This window comes from Elephas maximus, chromosome 7, assembly GCF_024166365.1.
Source record: "Elephas maximus indicus isolate mEleMax1 chromosome 7, mEleMax1 primary haplotype, whole genome shotgun sequence".
Lineage (NCBI taxonomy): Eukaryota > Metazoa > Chordata > Mammalia > Proboscidea > Elephantidae > Elephas > Elephas maximus.
Genome location: NC_064825.1, coordinates 64361676 through 64375417, shown reverse-complemented (window position 1 = coordinate 64375417; position 13742 = coordinate 64361676). Strand labels below are relative to the sequence as shown.

Below are 13742 nucleotides of genomic sequence, written 5' to 3'. Positions count from 1 at the left end.
CTGCTAACCAAAAGGTCAGCAGTTCGAATCCACCAGGCACTCCTTGGCAACCCAAAGAGGCAGTTCTACCCTGCCCTATAGGGTTACCGTGAGTCGGAATCGACTCAAGGGCAATGGGTTTGGTTTTTTTGGTATCTAAAGGAAAACTGAGATGATATAATGAATTCTGTTTTCTCTGATGTAAAGCATCCCAAAGCACTGGAATTACTTTAACCTTTAATGCTACAAGAAGCAAAAAACACATGGCTGCAGCACGTATATAGCTCAGTGTACAAACCCATTCAAAACTGACAGTACTGTTGAGAAAATAATTTTTTTCCAAGCTGGGAGGAACTTAAACCCCTCTGCCTGACCTTGAGAGTTGGAAAAAAGGGCAAATTGAGAGACCAGAAGGTAGAATAGACAATTTTTGCTACTGGAATAAATATGGAGGAAGGGAATAAAAATGTTAGTTGTAAACCTGGGTTACTGAATTGCCAGCATATTGTAGAAAAGCAGAAAATGCAGTTGTTTTAAGTGTGACATCTTATTTTCCAGGCTTAAGGAAACCCTGGTGGCATAGTGGTTTAGTGCTACAGCTGCTAACCAAAAAGTCGGCAGTTCGAATCCACCAGGCGCTCCTTGGAAACTCTGTGGGGTAGTTCTACCCTGTCCTATAGGGTCGCTGAGTCAGAATCAACTGGACGGCAATGGGTTCTATGGATTTAGTTTAGCAAGATTACCCTTTATGATGGAAATGGTAGATTATCTTTGATATGGGCAGAGGGGTAAGTTCCTCCTGGCTTGGTGGAAAAAAAGCGATTCTCTCAACAACAGTACTGTAGTTTTGAATGGGTTCACACACTGAGCACATGCTGGAGCCGTGTGTTTTTTGCCTCTTGTATCATTAGGTTAAAGTGATTACAGTGCTTTGGGGTGCTTTACATCAGAGAAAATAGAAGTCATTTTATCATTTCAGTTTTACCTTTGATACAGGAGTTGCATTTTAAACTCTGCTTCCCAACTATCTGAGCCCAGGAAACAGACTAAGAAAGTGTGGGGTAACGATGCCCTCTACAGGCACCCATCAGTACTGCTCACCTGTGGTTTGTGTGCATGGACACAAAGGGTCTTTGATTTTTCCCTGTTTGCTGTAGAAGTACATCCAGGAAGCCAGGAATATGGGCAGCACCATCCGCCAGCCCAAATTGTCCAACCTTTCCCCATCAGTCATCGCCCAAACCAACTGGAAGTTTGTGGAGGGCCTGTTGAAGGAATGTCGCAACAAGGTGAGCTGTGGGCACCTCTGTATGTGTGCTGTTTCTCTTGGCAGCCAGGGTGACACCAGCACCTGGCTCCAACTACTCTTTCTTCATTAATACTGTTAATATAATGGCATAGTACTAATTTTAAGATCCTGATAACTTGGAATTAAGTGTATTTGTTTTAAATAAAATATACCATTGAGGGTAAGCTTAATTTGTTTGATATCCTTTAAAACTCAGAGATAGATGCAGTTTTTAGTTTTAGATACTTTACTTACTTGAAGTCGTTGTAGTTGAACGATCTCAATAGATTAGTCTTACATGTATGAAAATTTTTTGCCTCTCTAAGATGACAACAGTGATTTCTTATGTCTAAAAACAAGAATTTATGTAGTAGGCTGTGTGCCAGACCAAATTGTGTTTTTCAGTTTAAGCTTGGGCTATTTGGATATTTTTCTCCATTCTACAAATAGTCATTCTTCATTTTTTAGTGTTTTAATTATGATTAAATTTCTTTTCTAATAAAAATAGTACTTTAAGTCAATATACATGCTTTATAGGGCCATTTAAATAACTTGGTCTCGACTACGTCCTGTTTATTCCTCAACAGGATAAAATTTTTTTCCTGCTTTCTCAGTTTCTGAGTGGTGCTCATTTACGGGATGAAATAAAATATACTTCATCATGTGGAAGAAATTATTGCTGTTAAGAGTTAGATTACTATATCAGTACTGATATTTTGAATTTGGGTGTCAATAAAAAAAAGCTTCTGTCAGTTCACTCTGAGTCCTTGATACCTGTGATTTTCCACACATTATTGTCCTTTCTGCCATCAAGAACGTTGGTGATGCTGTATTTCTGAAAAGAGTGCTTTTCTGTTGCCCTTGGGGTTTTTCCCAAACTGCTGACATTCATTCTCAAGTTTTCATACGCATGCCCAGGCCTTAACAACTTCCTTGTGTCTTCTGCCAGGCCAACAATGATTGTGAGATGCATCCCAATTTCAGAGATGTTAACGTGTAGGAAAATGTGCATCTCAGAATTGAAGAAATATAGTAGTTAAGTCTAACACCATCAAGTATTGGTTAGCATATAGAGCAACAGGAAGTTTCTTATAAGTTGGTATGACCACTTTGGAAAACAGCATAGCATTATGCAATAATTCTTTTCCTAGGTATTTCTCTAGAAGAACTTTTGCAGCATGTCCCAGGACATCTGTACAAGTTGTTCACAGCAGTATTTTTGTTATAGTAGCCCCAAACTATAAACCCAGGGACATAAGTAGGAGAATTAATAATTTTTTGTTTATTCATACAATAGAAATGGACAACAGCTATTCCCATCAACATGGATGAATTTCACAAAGTTGAGGAAAAAAACAAATCACAAAAGAAAATATATAGGAAAAATGGAACTCTTTTGTTTAGGGATGCAGATATAGGTGATGAGCAATTCCTTGCTTTTCTATAGTGTAAGTCAGGATAGTGATCACTTCTAGAATGGGAAGGTGATTGTGGAAGGATGCATGGGGCTCTGGAAAGGTACAGATGGTCAGTATTTTATTTCTCAATCTGGGCGATGGTTATAATAGTATAATAGTGCCAAGAGTGCTGGTGGTGCACTGGTTAAGTGCTCAGCTGCTAACCAAAAGCTCAATGGTTTGAACCCACCAGCTGCTCCATGGGAGAAAAGATGCGGCAGGCTGTTTCCATAAAGATTACAGTCGTGGAAAGCTTATGGGGCAGCTTGACTCTGTCCTATACGATTATTATGAGTTGGAATCAACTCGATGGCAAAGTTTATATACATACATACATATATATATAAAAATATATATGTATATGTTTGTGTATTTCAAAATAGAAAAGTTAAAAATAATATACATTAAGAGTTGTTGCTTCTGAGAGGTAAAATTAGGAGTGATTCTCCTCCCCTCCTGCCTTTTAGGTTTTTATATGTTGTAAATTTATAACATGATTAAACCTTACCTAATAATTTTTTAGACTTAAGATTCATGCACATTTGGGTTCAAAAGCCAGGTTTACTCCTACTTTGGTGTATGATTTTGGGCAAGTTATTTTAGCTCTCTTGCATCAATTTCCTTATCAGTAAAGTGGGAATGATAACAATACTTAGAGGGCTGATAGGAGGCTTAAATGAGATATTGCATGCTTAGTGCAGTGCGTAGCACATAGTATTTAATAAAAGCTGATTGTCATTATGTAATACGTGTTTTTTTTTTCCCCCTTTTAAATTTTGGTTTTGGTTTTACAGTAAGCATATGGAAATTTGAAAGTTTTTACCAAGAAGTAAATTATTCCTCCTCAATTTTTTAATCCCCTTGATGGGTACATTAAATCTTTCTGAGATTAAATGCTTGAAGGTTTATTAGGCAATAAGAGTCAGAGGATGTCAGAGGTGAGCATGATCAAAGGTTTTTTTTCATTTCTCTCGTCTCATAAATGCAAAGATGGAATCCAGAGTCATACACTTACCCGGGGTCATACAGTGATTGCTGTGTTTTATCACCTTCTTAACCAAACTTTTAAAGAATGCACTCTACCAGAAACCTGACCTATATGATGGAGAATAAAAATACACTATTCCCTGAGGCTTATTCATCTTGTCCCTCCCAGCCTGGTGAATGTGCTGTGCAGGCTGCCATAACTCTTTCCAGGTACATGTGATCCTGCTCACTGTGGTTTTCTAATCCTGCTGACTGATTCTTTGTAGACCAAGAGGATGCTAGTAGAGAAGATGGGCCGAGAGGCTGTGGAGCTAGGACATGGAGAGGTTAACATCACTGGAGTGGAAGAAAACACCTTGATCGCCAGCCTGTGTGACCTCCTGGAAAGGATCTGGAGTCACGGGTTACAAGTGAAACAGGTGATGAATGTCTAGCCTCTCCCTGCTGAGCAAGCTGCCTTCCTGTTTTCACTTACTGTTCTTGTTAGTTGCTGTCAAGTTGGCCTGTCTCACTGCGACCCCATGCACCATGGACCTAAATGCTCTCAGGTCCTGTACCATCCCCACGATCAGTTGCAGATCTGACCGTTGTGATCCATAGAGTTTTCGTTGGCTGATTTTTGGAAGTAGATTTTTAGGCCCTTCTTTCTAATTCGGTTTTGTCTCTAAGCTCAGCTGAAACCTGTTCAGCATCATAGCAGCATGCAAGCCTCCACTAATAGACGAGTGGTGGCTGCATATGAGGTGCATTGGCCCAGATCTGAACCTGGGTCTCCGGCATGGAAGGGGAAATTCTACCACTGAACCACCGATGCCCTCATTTTCACTCAGGAGCCTTTCTGTACTTGGTTTGATCAGCTTGTTGGCTTTGAAGAATTGCACAGTACTCATGGAGTGAGACTTGAAATAGCTAAATGCTATTCAGATTTGTGCCTTGGCAAGATGACAAATTACTACATGTCTCAAATAGTTTAAACTGCCACTGTTACTTTTTCAAATGCCAGGTTCTATTATATTGACTGTAGTATATCTCAGGCTTGCAGTTAAGTACCAGCCTACCTTCCTACAGGCTTCTTCAACTGTACCTTCAGTAGTAAATCCTCATCAGAGTGATGATTCTTCTTCCTAGCCTAAGGGCAGTAATGCCCAGAAGCGGTTTAGGACATTGAGGAGCTATTATAGAATCTCTTAGACTGGATAGCAGCCCCTTTGTCCCAAAACCATCATGCTGTGCCCAAGCTGACCTTCAACCGATAGACCATTTAGGGGTTGACAGATCATTTGTTTTTTTCTTTCTTATCCTTTGGTCCTTTCCCAGGCTTTCTTTGACCATCTCTTTCCTGTTCCCAGTCGGGGACCGTTTCCTTTGTCTGTTCTCTACTTTTCTACTTTACTTTTCTCCTGGATTGTAATAAAAGAATATATATGTATACATTGCATCTGGGTGTACACTGAGACAAGCAATAGTATAGATACTTCTTAGCAAAACCCTGTATCTGTATGTTCAAATTATTCCTGACTTAATTCACTGGATACTTTAGCCTCTGAAATCTAAACTGATAGGTATTCCTCCCTTGCATTGGTTCCAGGGGAAATCAGCTTTGTGGTCCCACCTGTTACATTATCAGGAAAACCGGCAGAGAAAACTCACATCAGGAAGCCTCAGCACCTCAGGTAAGAGCCTTTGCACCACTGGAGAGAACTCCATCACCCTGCTTTCCCATCCCGCACTGGAGAGAACTCCATCACCCTGCTTTCCCATCACCCACTGGAGTGATCATCTGAAGCAGACTGTTTCAGGTCGATGAAGCCTTTGCTCTGGGATGTTTTAAATATTAAGCCACTAGGCTCTCTGAACCATAGAGCATGTCAGAGCCATGGAGTTTGCTTTCATTATGTGTTTCTATACTCTTTTGATCAATGAGATAGATTTATATCAGCAAGAAGATAGTCTTATAATGAATTTGGATTTAACTGTGGTACTAGTGTCCTGTGTTTGGAGCAAGCCATTTTCAATGTCTTTTGTTTTCTTTTTCTGATATGGACGTTGAGGATATCTAACTTATCAGTCAAGAGAGCCTTTTTGTCAGTGTCCTATCCTGGAACTCCTCAAAGTCAAGGCCTGGTGTGAAGATCTGTTACACCTTCTTTCTGTGTATAGTTTAATAAAAATGTCAGCGTTGGCAGAGACTTTAGAGATCATCCAGTCCAACCCCCTTATTTTTACAAGAAAAGGAAACATGTCCAGAGAGGAATTGAATTTATTTAAGTTCACACAGTGAATTAATGTAAGGCTAGATTAGGAGACAGGCCTCTTGTCCCCTGGTCTGGTGTCCATTATACCGCCCTAAAGTGTTATATTCAGGACAGTCCTCCTCCTTTCTTTACTTCTTGGTAGTATTTGCCCTTCACATACCAACCTTCATTCTCCATTGTTTGCCAGGATGTTCTTATCCTAATGATAAAAAAAAAATGATAAAGATGTGTTTAAATGTGGTGAAAAGATGGGCATGAACTCAGTGTTGTCTTTGCCCTTGTACTAGTTGACCTCAGTTAGCACTGAATGTGGGGAGAATAGTTGGCTGAAAAACAGGGACAAGAGCTCCTTAAGTAAATAGCTTTATGGAGAGTTTTTTTTTGTCTTTCTGGATGTTGGAGAAAAGAGTCTTCTCAGGAAGGCTAGAGGAGTTATTGCTGGGGGATAAACTGTAGCCAGAAATTCCCAGCTGCTTGCTGATGAAAATACTCGTGTTGTAAATGCTGGGCCAGATGTAAGGATACAAAGATATTATATCTTCTTTTCTGCTAGAGGTCCTAAGCATTCTGGAAATGTTCTTCACTCATTTCCTTGACTCTCTTGAAGTCCATTTTGAGGCCAGCACAGGACGTGATAGAAGGGCCAATAGGAAATAACGTTCTGTGGATTTTGATGAGAGCACACTGGATTAGGAGCCAGCAGATCTGTGTTCCAGTCCTGACTTTGCCACCTAGTGACTTGGGCAAAGTAGCCAACCTCTCTGAACTTCAGTTTCCTCCTCTGTTAAGACAGGAAATTGTGATACTTTTCCTTGGCTATCTTAAAGGTTGTTCGAGAATTAAATGAGATAATATGTGTGCAAGTATAAATCTGATATTTTATAATTACTTAGTAAGTATTTATAATATCATTGATCAAAGTGTTACCTAAGTAACCAACTGTTTTCTGTTGAAATTTGTGATTTGAGATGAAGGATACTCAGCTATTTGGATATTCAGATCTTTTTGGACATGATTAAGTTTTTTGTTCTAGGAATACTTCTTGATTCAGAACGGAGGAAGTCTGATGCCAGCTCAGTCATGTCTCCCCTGAGGATCTCACTTATTCAGGATATGAGGTCAGTCTGGGCTTACATGGAATAAGCCACTAAAATCCTGTTTTCAGTTGCAGCTTGGGTGTCCACTTTAAATAGCAGAAACTCAGTGACCTGGCTGACTACAGCATTAGCTAATGAGGAAGTCCTCATCCTTGGTTTTGTTGTGCTTCATGATGTATTTGTAGAGGTGTACAAGCAGTTGGATTTCCTGACATTTTTGGAGAATTCCACCAGAGTGAAGGAGCATAGGAGAGGGTCTCAAAGCCTCAGGGTTCGGGGGATAGCCTAGCTTTTTGATGGGTGTCCTATCTCTTTTACCCCCTAATTGTGATAAAAGCCTATCTGGTAAAGCTCTGTGGATGCCCAGAACTTGGAGAACAAGAGAGAACTTTCCCAGGATGGGATAGGGCTGCCTCACTGGGCCTCCTTTGTTTTAAGGTGAGGCATTGTCACTGAGTTGATCCCCCACCCCACCCTTCAGTCCTGTTTTCCTATTCTCCCTTCAGGCACATTCAGAACATAGGGGAAATCAAGACTGATGTGGGAAAGGCCAGAGCATGGGTGCGACTATCCATGGAAAAAAAGTTACTTTCCAGACACCTGAAGCAGCTTCTCTCAGACCATGAGCTCACCAAGTAAGGCTACTACCCCTGGGGTAAAGCCAGCCTCCCAGGAATTGGGGGGAAGGGGCTGGAAAATCCCGTGTGGAAAGGGGGAGTATTGTGTATGTCATTATTGTTACACTCAGTTAAACTCAAATAGCATATGAAAGTTTTGTGGTATGTCCTCTTTTCCCTCCTTATCTATAGAAGACTAATTCTGCTGTACCTGTTCTCCCTATCATTTCAGTTTGCATGCCCATAAATAGCTTTCCGAATGAAAGGATGGGGTCCTCACTGGGTACCTCAGAGTTGGGGCTCCTCCTCTCCTTCCTCCACTCAGGTGACTTGGGCATAGTGCATTTTCTCCGTCTCTTTCCTGTCCTGGGGAGGAAAGGACAGAGAATTAAAAGGAAATTTTCTGAGATATCCCCTTATCTTTTTTCTTTTCTCTTGAGCCAAGGGCCCACCGCAAGCAATCAATTCCTTGCCTTTCATCTCTGGACCCTGCATCAGTTTCCCTAGAGCTATAAAGAGGCTTTCAGATAACCCTCCTAGGCTTTCTCTCTCTATACCTCCCACCCAGATGGAGAGAGGGGAGAGACTCCAAGGTTCTCAGATACCCAGGAGCCACTAATCTCTTGATTTTATATTCCCTGCTTTCTTTGGAACCCTAAATACTAGGGAAGGAGGGGAAAGGAAAGCTATCCCTCTTCTCTACCTCTTGACTACTGTGGTGCTCTCTGTCTTTTCCTGCATATAACGTTTGGCTCTTTCTTCATTGGCAAGGCTCCTTGGTATTCCCCTCTCTCGCCCAGGGTTTCCTCAGTCGTCTTTTGAAGATATCCGTTATTATATGACTTCCCCGTGGATGATGAGGCAGAAGAGTATCCCTTAGGAATATATCCTGTATGCCAGTGATTAAGCCTGCAGATCTGTTTAGTTGAAATAGAAGTATAATTGTTTGGACTGTTTCTTGTGTGTGTGAACCACAGCAAGAAACTATCCTTAAAACCTTGATAGGTTAGAGAGCTCACTTTGAGAAGTTAGGAAATAGCAATTTGTAAAGTGCTTAAATTAATTCTCTAAAAGGACAAAACTGTTTAAGAATAAAATCTGAAGACTGAGAGGACAATTAAGGAGAATAAGTAAACATGTGAGCATGGAGTTTGGAAGGGAAACACTTGCAAACCATATTCTAGAGTACAGTTGTGTGTCCTGGAAGAATCTAGCTGTAGCTGTGTGGGTACCAGGACAGGACAGGGGTCATTCCTGTGGGCCAGTTTGGCCATTGTCTGTAAGGAGAAGCTGCAAGTCAGCAGTAAGACAGAGCAGAGAGGCAGCCAAGGGAAGACCAAGCACAAGAACTTTATGAAGCCCAAGGCAGTGACCAGGTCTAGGGTGTATGAGCTTAAGGGTCTGGGTCACAGCAAACAGGGCACAGACTGTGGTGAGGAACCTAATCTTGGTTTCTTTAAACTGTAGCCCTGTTACAGGAGGTAAGTTCAGAGTGTACTCAGTCTGTAATACTTCTCACCTGGCATTCTGACCTCTGTGCTACTCTAGTGAGTGGAAAATGAAGACAGCTTTGTTGCCATAGATTGCGTTCTGGATGAGGCATAGGGAGAGGGAAAGGGGCACTTCATCAAAACTTATCCATTCCTCCATCCTTCCCTCTCTTCTCTCTCCTCTCTCTCCCCAACATGCTTAAAGCTCCAGCCACATCGTATTCCTCACCCTTCTCAGGATGTCTTCAGCCCTTTCTTATCTGTATTTCTTCATGCCTTAGTCCCTTTCCTGTCTCCACCTGGTTGATTCCTTCAGAGCCTAGTCAGAAGTTTTCTTTGCTAAAGTTTGTCTTCGCTCCCCAAAGAGTTGGTCTCTTCCTCCTCAAGGCACTATAGCATTTGTTCATCCTTTTTTATTTTTTTAACCACTAATTGTACTCTATGTATTATCACTATCTATATGCTTGTCACCTATTAAAATCTGATTTCACTGAGTGTGTAAACCATGGACCTTTTCCAATACTGAGTATGTTGTCTAGCACATAGTAGGTATTCAGCCAGTGCACATAAAATGTGTGCAGACAGGAGGTGAGCAGCTCTGGGGGCGTTTATCTTGATAGAATGCTCCTGAGTCTCGGGTTTCCAGGTAGCTTCAAGACTGCTGCTTGGGGATGAGGTAAGGTGAGAGTAGGGAAAAGGGGTGGTATATTCATGTGACCCATTGAATAATGGATTCTAAAGAAGTTAGTTAGCTCTGTGTAGTGAGCCTTAACTTTTTCTCCTTGACCGCTCTGCAGTGAGTAATAATATAGTTCCCCCTCTCCTGTGAAACTCACTTTGTATGGGTGCCATGACCCTGTACCCTCCTGTTCTCTTTCTCCCCTTACTCTTGCCAGGATTTTGGCATCCACAGTCCTCAATTCTCTGCATGTTTGTACTTCGTCGCTTTCTCACTTGCGTTCCCTCACTCTCACTTGGTGATCTCATCCATTCTCGTGACTTCTTTCACCTCTAAGCAGGTGACTTCCACATCTGAAGTTCTAGTTCTGATGTTTCTTCTGAGTTCCAGTCCTGTATTTATTTCCATTCTGATAGCTTACCTTTAGCTCAGAGAGAACAAAAACAAGCTTTACTTAGTTTTCACCATAACTACCTTTCTTCTAAATTTTTTGTTAATGTTGCCACTATTCTCTCTGAACATCCTTTCATCCCCCCATCCCCTACCTAGGTTTAAAATACGGAGTCAGTTTTGACTCCTTGCTCTTTTTTACCTCACATTATAAATACTTCAAGTCCTTTAGTCTCTGCCACCACTAACCCCTTACCATTTTTACTTCTACTGCCTTAGTTTAATCCTCATCCCCTTTCATCCCTCACCTGCACTGAATTGTCTGTTTGCCAGGTTAAATTTCCTTAAGTTGATTGTGGCTTTTCTTTTACTTCTAGGGCAAATTGTAGAAATCCATTACTTCCAGGGAAAATTTCAAACTCTTTAGCCTGAATATTTAGGGCTTTTCTTCATTTGACCCTAGCCTGACTTCAGCCTTATTGCTAACCAGCTATTTCCCTGAACCCTCAGCTCCAGTGAAGCTAGTTTTCATACCCAGTCCTTCTCCTTCCTCTACAACACCTATCTAAATTTGTGCCGTCCTTCACATCCCTCTTGTTCTAGAAAGCTCCCAGGATCATTGCCGCTCTTAAATTCTGAAAGAGAGAGTCTTTCGTTTGGCAACTCATTATGAGCATTCTTCTGCTGTGGCCTTTACCTGATTGATTCACCTTTGCTGTACTTGGAGGACATGTGCTTCCCTCTTCAGCAGCTGTGCACAGTAGGCCTTGGTTGGTGAATTATCTGTTGACCTGTAACCCGTTCCCGTCGAGTTGATTCTGACTCATAGCGACCTCATAGGACAGAACAGAACTGCCTCATAGAGTTTCTAAGGCTGTAATCTCTACAGGAACAGACTGCCACATCTTTCTTCCACAGCTAGTGGGTTTGAACTATGGACCTTTCAGTTAGCAACTGAGTACTTAATCACTGTGCCACCGGGGTTCCTTTTTGTCTGTTGATAGTACCTTATGAACCTATCTTGGTGGTGCCTCAACCTCACAGATCTGCTGAATCCCATACTTCCCTGGCCTTGGTGATTGCAGTCTTGGCAACCAGGACAGTTGCCTTTTGTTTCTCTGTGCTGAGGACCTGTGCGTTGGCTCTCTCTGTCCTCTCTACTTTGGGAGGATATTATTCTTGTGCAGTTATAGAGGGCCTGGAATGTCAGGCAACGGAGTTGGCCTTTGATAAGTAGGCAGTGGGATGACGGGTGGGGAGGGAGAAAGTTGGAAAGGAAGAGGATATGATCTATACAGCTCTTCTTAACTTGTGACCTGGATCAGTGGCAGGAGCAGAAGTCTGCCTTTGTTGCTTCTGAAGCTGTCCTGGGCTCACATTCCCATTCAGAACAGTATCCTGACTTACGGATTTCAGGTCTGGTGAGGGTTTGAGACTAGGTTTGGTAATAAATGGTAATCACATACCTTCTGCTGTTATTACTCCCACACCATACAGTGGGGTGGTAACCCAGTTAGAAGTCTGAGAGGACCTGTGCCATCTCTGATAGAATTCCATTCTGGCCCTCAGTTTAGGAAAGGAGGGTCCATGACCTCTGACACTTGAACATTATAGTAGAATCAACTGTTGGACATAGGCAGTATTTGGTTTTTGTTGTTCCTACTGTAGCTTAAGCCACTTTTTTTTTTTTTTTAATTTTTATTAAGCTTCAAGTGAACATTTACCATTCCAATCAGTCTGTCACATGTAGGTTTACATACATCTTACTCCCTTCTCCCACTTGCTCTCCCCCTATTGAGTCAGCCCTTACAGTCTCTCGTTCCGTGCCAATTTTACCATCTTCCCTCTCTCTCTATCTTCCCATCCCCCCTCCAGTCAAGAGTTGCCAACACACTCTCCCGTGTCCACCTGATTTAATTAGCTCACTCTTCATCAGTATCTCTCTCCCCCGCACTGACCAGTCCTTTTCATGCCTGATGATTTGTCTTCGGGGATGGTTCCTGTCCTGTGCCATCAGAAGTTCTGGGGAGCATTGTCTCTGGGATTCCTCTAGTCGCAATCATACCATTAGGTGTGGTCTTTTAATGAGAATTTGGGGTCTGTATCCCATTGGTCTCCTGATCCCTCAGGAGTTGTCTGTTGTGTTCCCTGACAGGGCAGACATCGATTGTGGCCGGGCACCAACTAGTTCTTCTGGTCTCAGGATAATGTAGGTCTCTGGTTCAAGTGGCCCTTTCTGTCTCTTGGGTTCTTAGTTGTCGTGTGACCTTGGTATTCTTCCTTTGCCTTTGCTCCCGGTGGGTTGAGACCAATTAATGTATTTTAGATGGCCGCTTGTTGGCATTTAGGACCCCAGGCGCCACAATTCAAAGTGGGATGCAGAGTGTTTTCATAATAGAATTGTTTTGCCCGTTGACTTAGAAGTCCCCTCAAACCAAGTTCCCCAGACCCCAGCCCCTGCTTCGCTGACCTTTGAAGCTTTCATTTTATCTCAGAAACCTCTTTACTTTTAATCCAGTCCAATTAGGCTGACCTTCCTTGTTTTGAGTGTTGTCTTTCCCTTCACCCAAAGCAGTTCCCATCTACAGATTGATCAATAAAAAGCCCTCTCCCTCCCTCCCTCCCTCCCCCCTTTGTAACCACATAAGTATGTGTTCTTCTCCGTTTTTTCTATTTCTCAAGATCTTATAATAGTGGTCTTATACAATATTTGTCCTTTTGCAACTGACTCATTTCGCTCAGCATAATGGCTTCCAGATTCCTCCATGTTATGAAATGTTTCAGAGATTCGTCACTGTTCTTTATCGATGCATAGTATTCCATTGTGTGAATATACCACAATTTATTTACCCATTCGTCCGTTGATGGACATCTTGGTTGCTTCCAGCTTTTTGCTATTGTAAACAGAGCTGCAATAAACATGGGTGTGCCTATATCTGTTTGTGTGAAGGCTCTTGTATCTTTAGGGTATATTCCGAGGAGTGGGATTTCTGGGTTGTATGGTAGTTCTATTTCTAACTGTTTAAGATAACGCCAGATGGATTTCCAAAGTGGTTGTACCATTTTACAATCCCACCAGCAGTGTATGAGAGTTCCAATCTCTCCCCAGCCTCTCCAACATTTATTATTTTGTGTTTTTTGAATTAATGCCAGTCTAGTTGGTGTGAGATGGAATCTCATCGTAGTTTTAATTTGCATTTCTCTAATGGCTAATGATCGAGAGCATTTTCTCATGTATCTGTTGGCTGCCTGAATATCTTCTTTAGTGAAATGTGTGTTCATATCCTTTGCCCACTTCTTGATTGGGTTGTTTGTCTTTTTGTGGTTGAGTTTTGACAGAGTCATGTAGATTTTAGAGATCAGGCGCTGGTCGGAGATGTCATAGCTGAATATTCTTTCCCAGTCTGTAGGTGGTCTTTTTACTCTTTTGGTGAAGTCTTTAGATGAGCATAGGTGTTTGATTTTTAGGAGCTCCCAGTTATCTGGTTTCTCTTCATCATTTT

At 41.8% G+C, this 13742-nt stretch overlaps 1 protein-coding gene across 1 annotated transcript in view; it reads left to right on the top strand.

The window, feature by feature from the left end:
* The window catches only part of DENND5A (DENN domain containing 5A), a 113986-nt gene that overhangs the window by 87162 nt on the left and 13082 nt on the right, over positions 1-13742 (top strand). The window contains exons 11-15 of the mRNA XM_049890339.1: positions 1137-1268; positions 3978-4130; positions 5300-5384; positions 7000-7084; positions 7570-7698. Of these exons, the coding sequence (XP_049746296.1) occupies positions 1137-1268; positions 3978-4130; positions 5300-5384; positions 7000-7084; positions 7570-7698 (584 nt within the window). The remainder of the gene's footprint in view (positions 1-1136; positions 1269-3977; positions 4131-5299; positions 5385-6999; positions 7085-7569; positions 7699-13742) is intronic.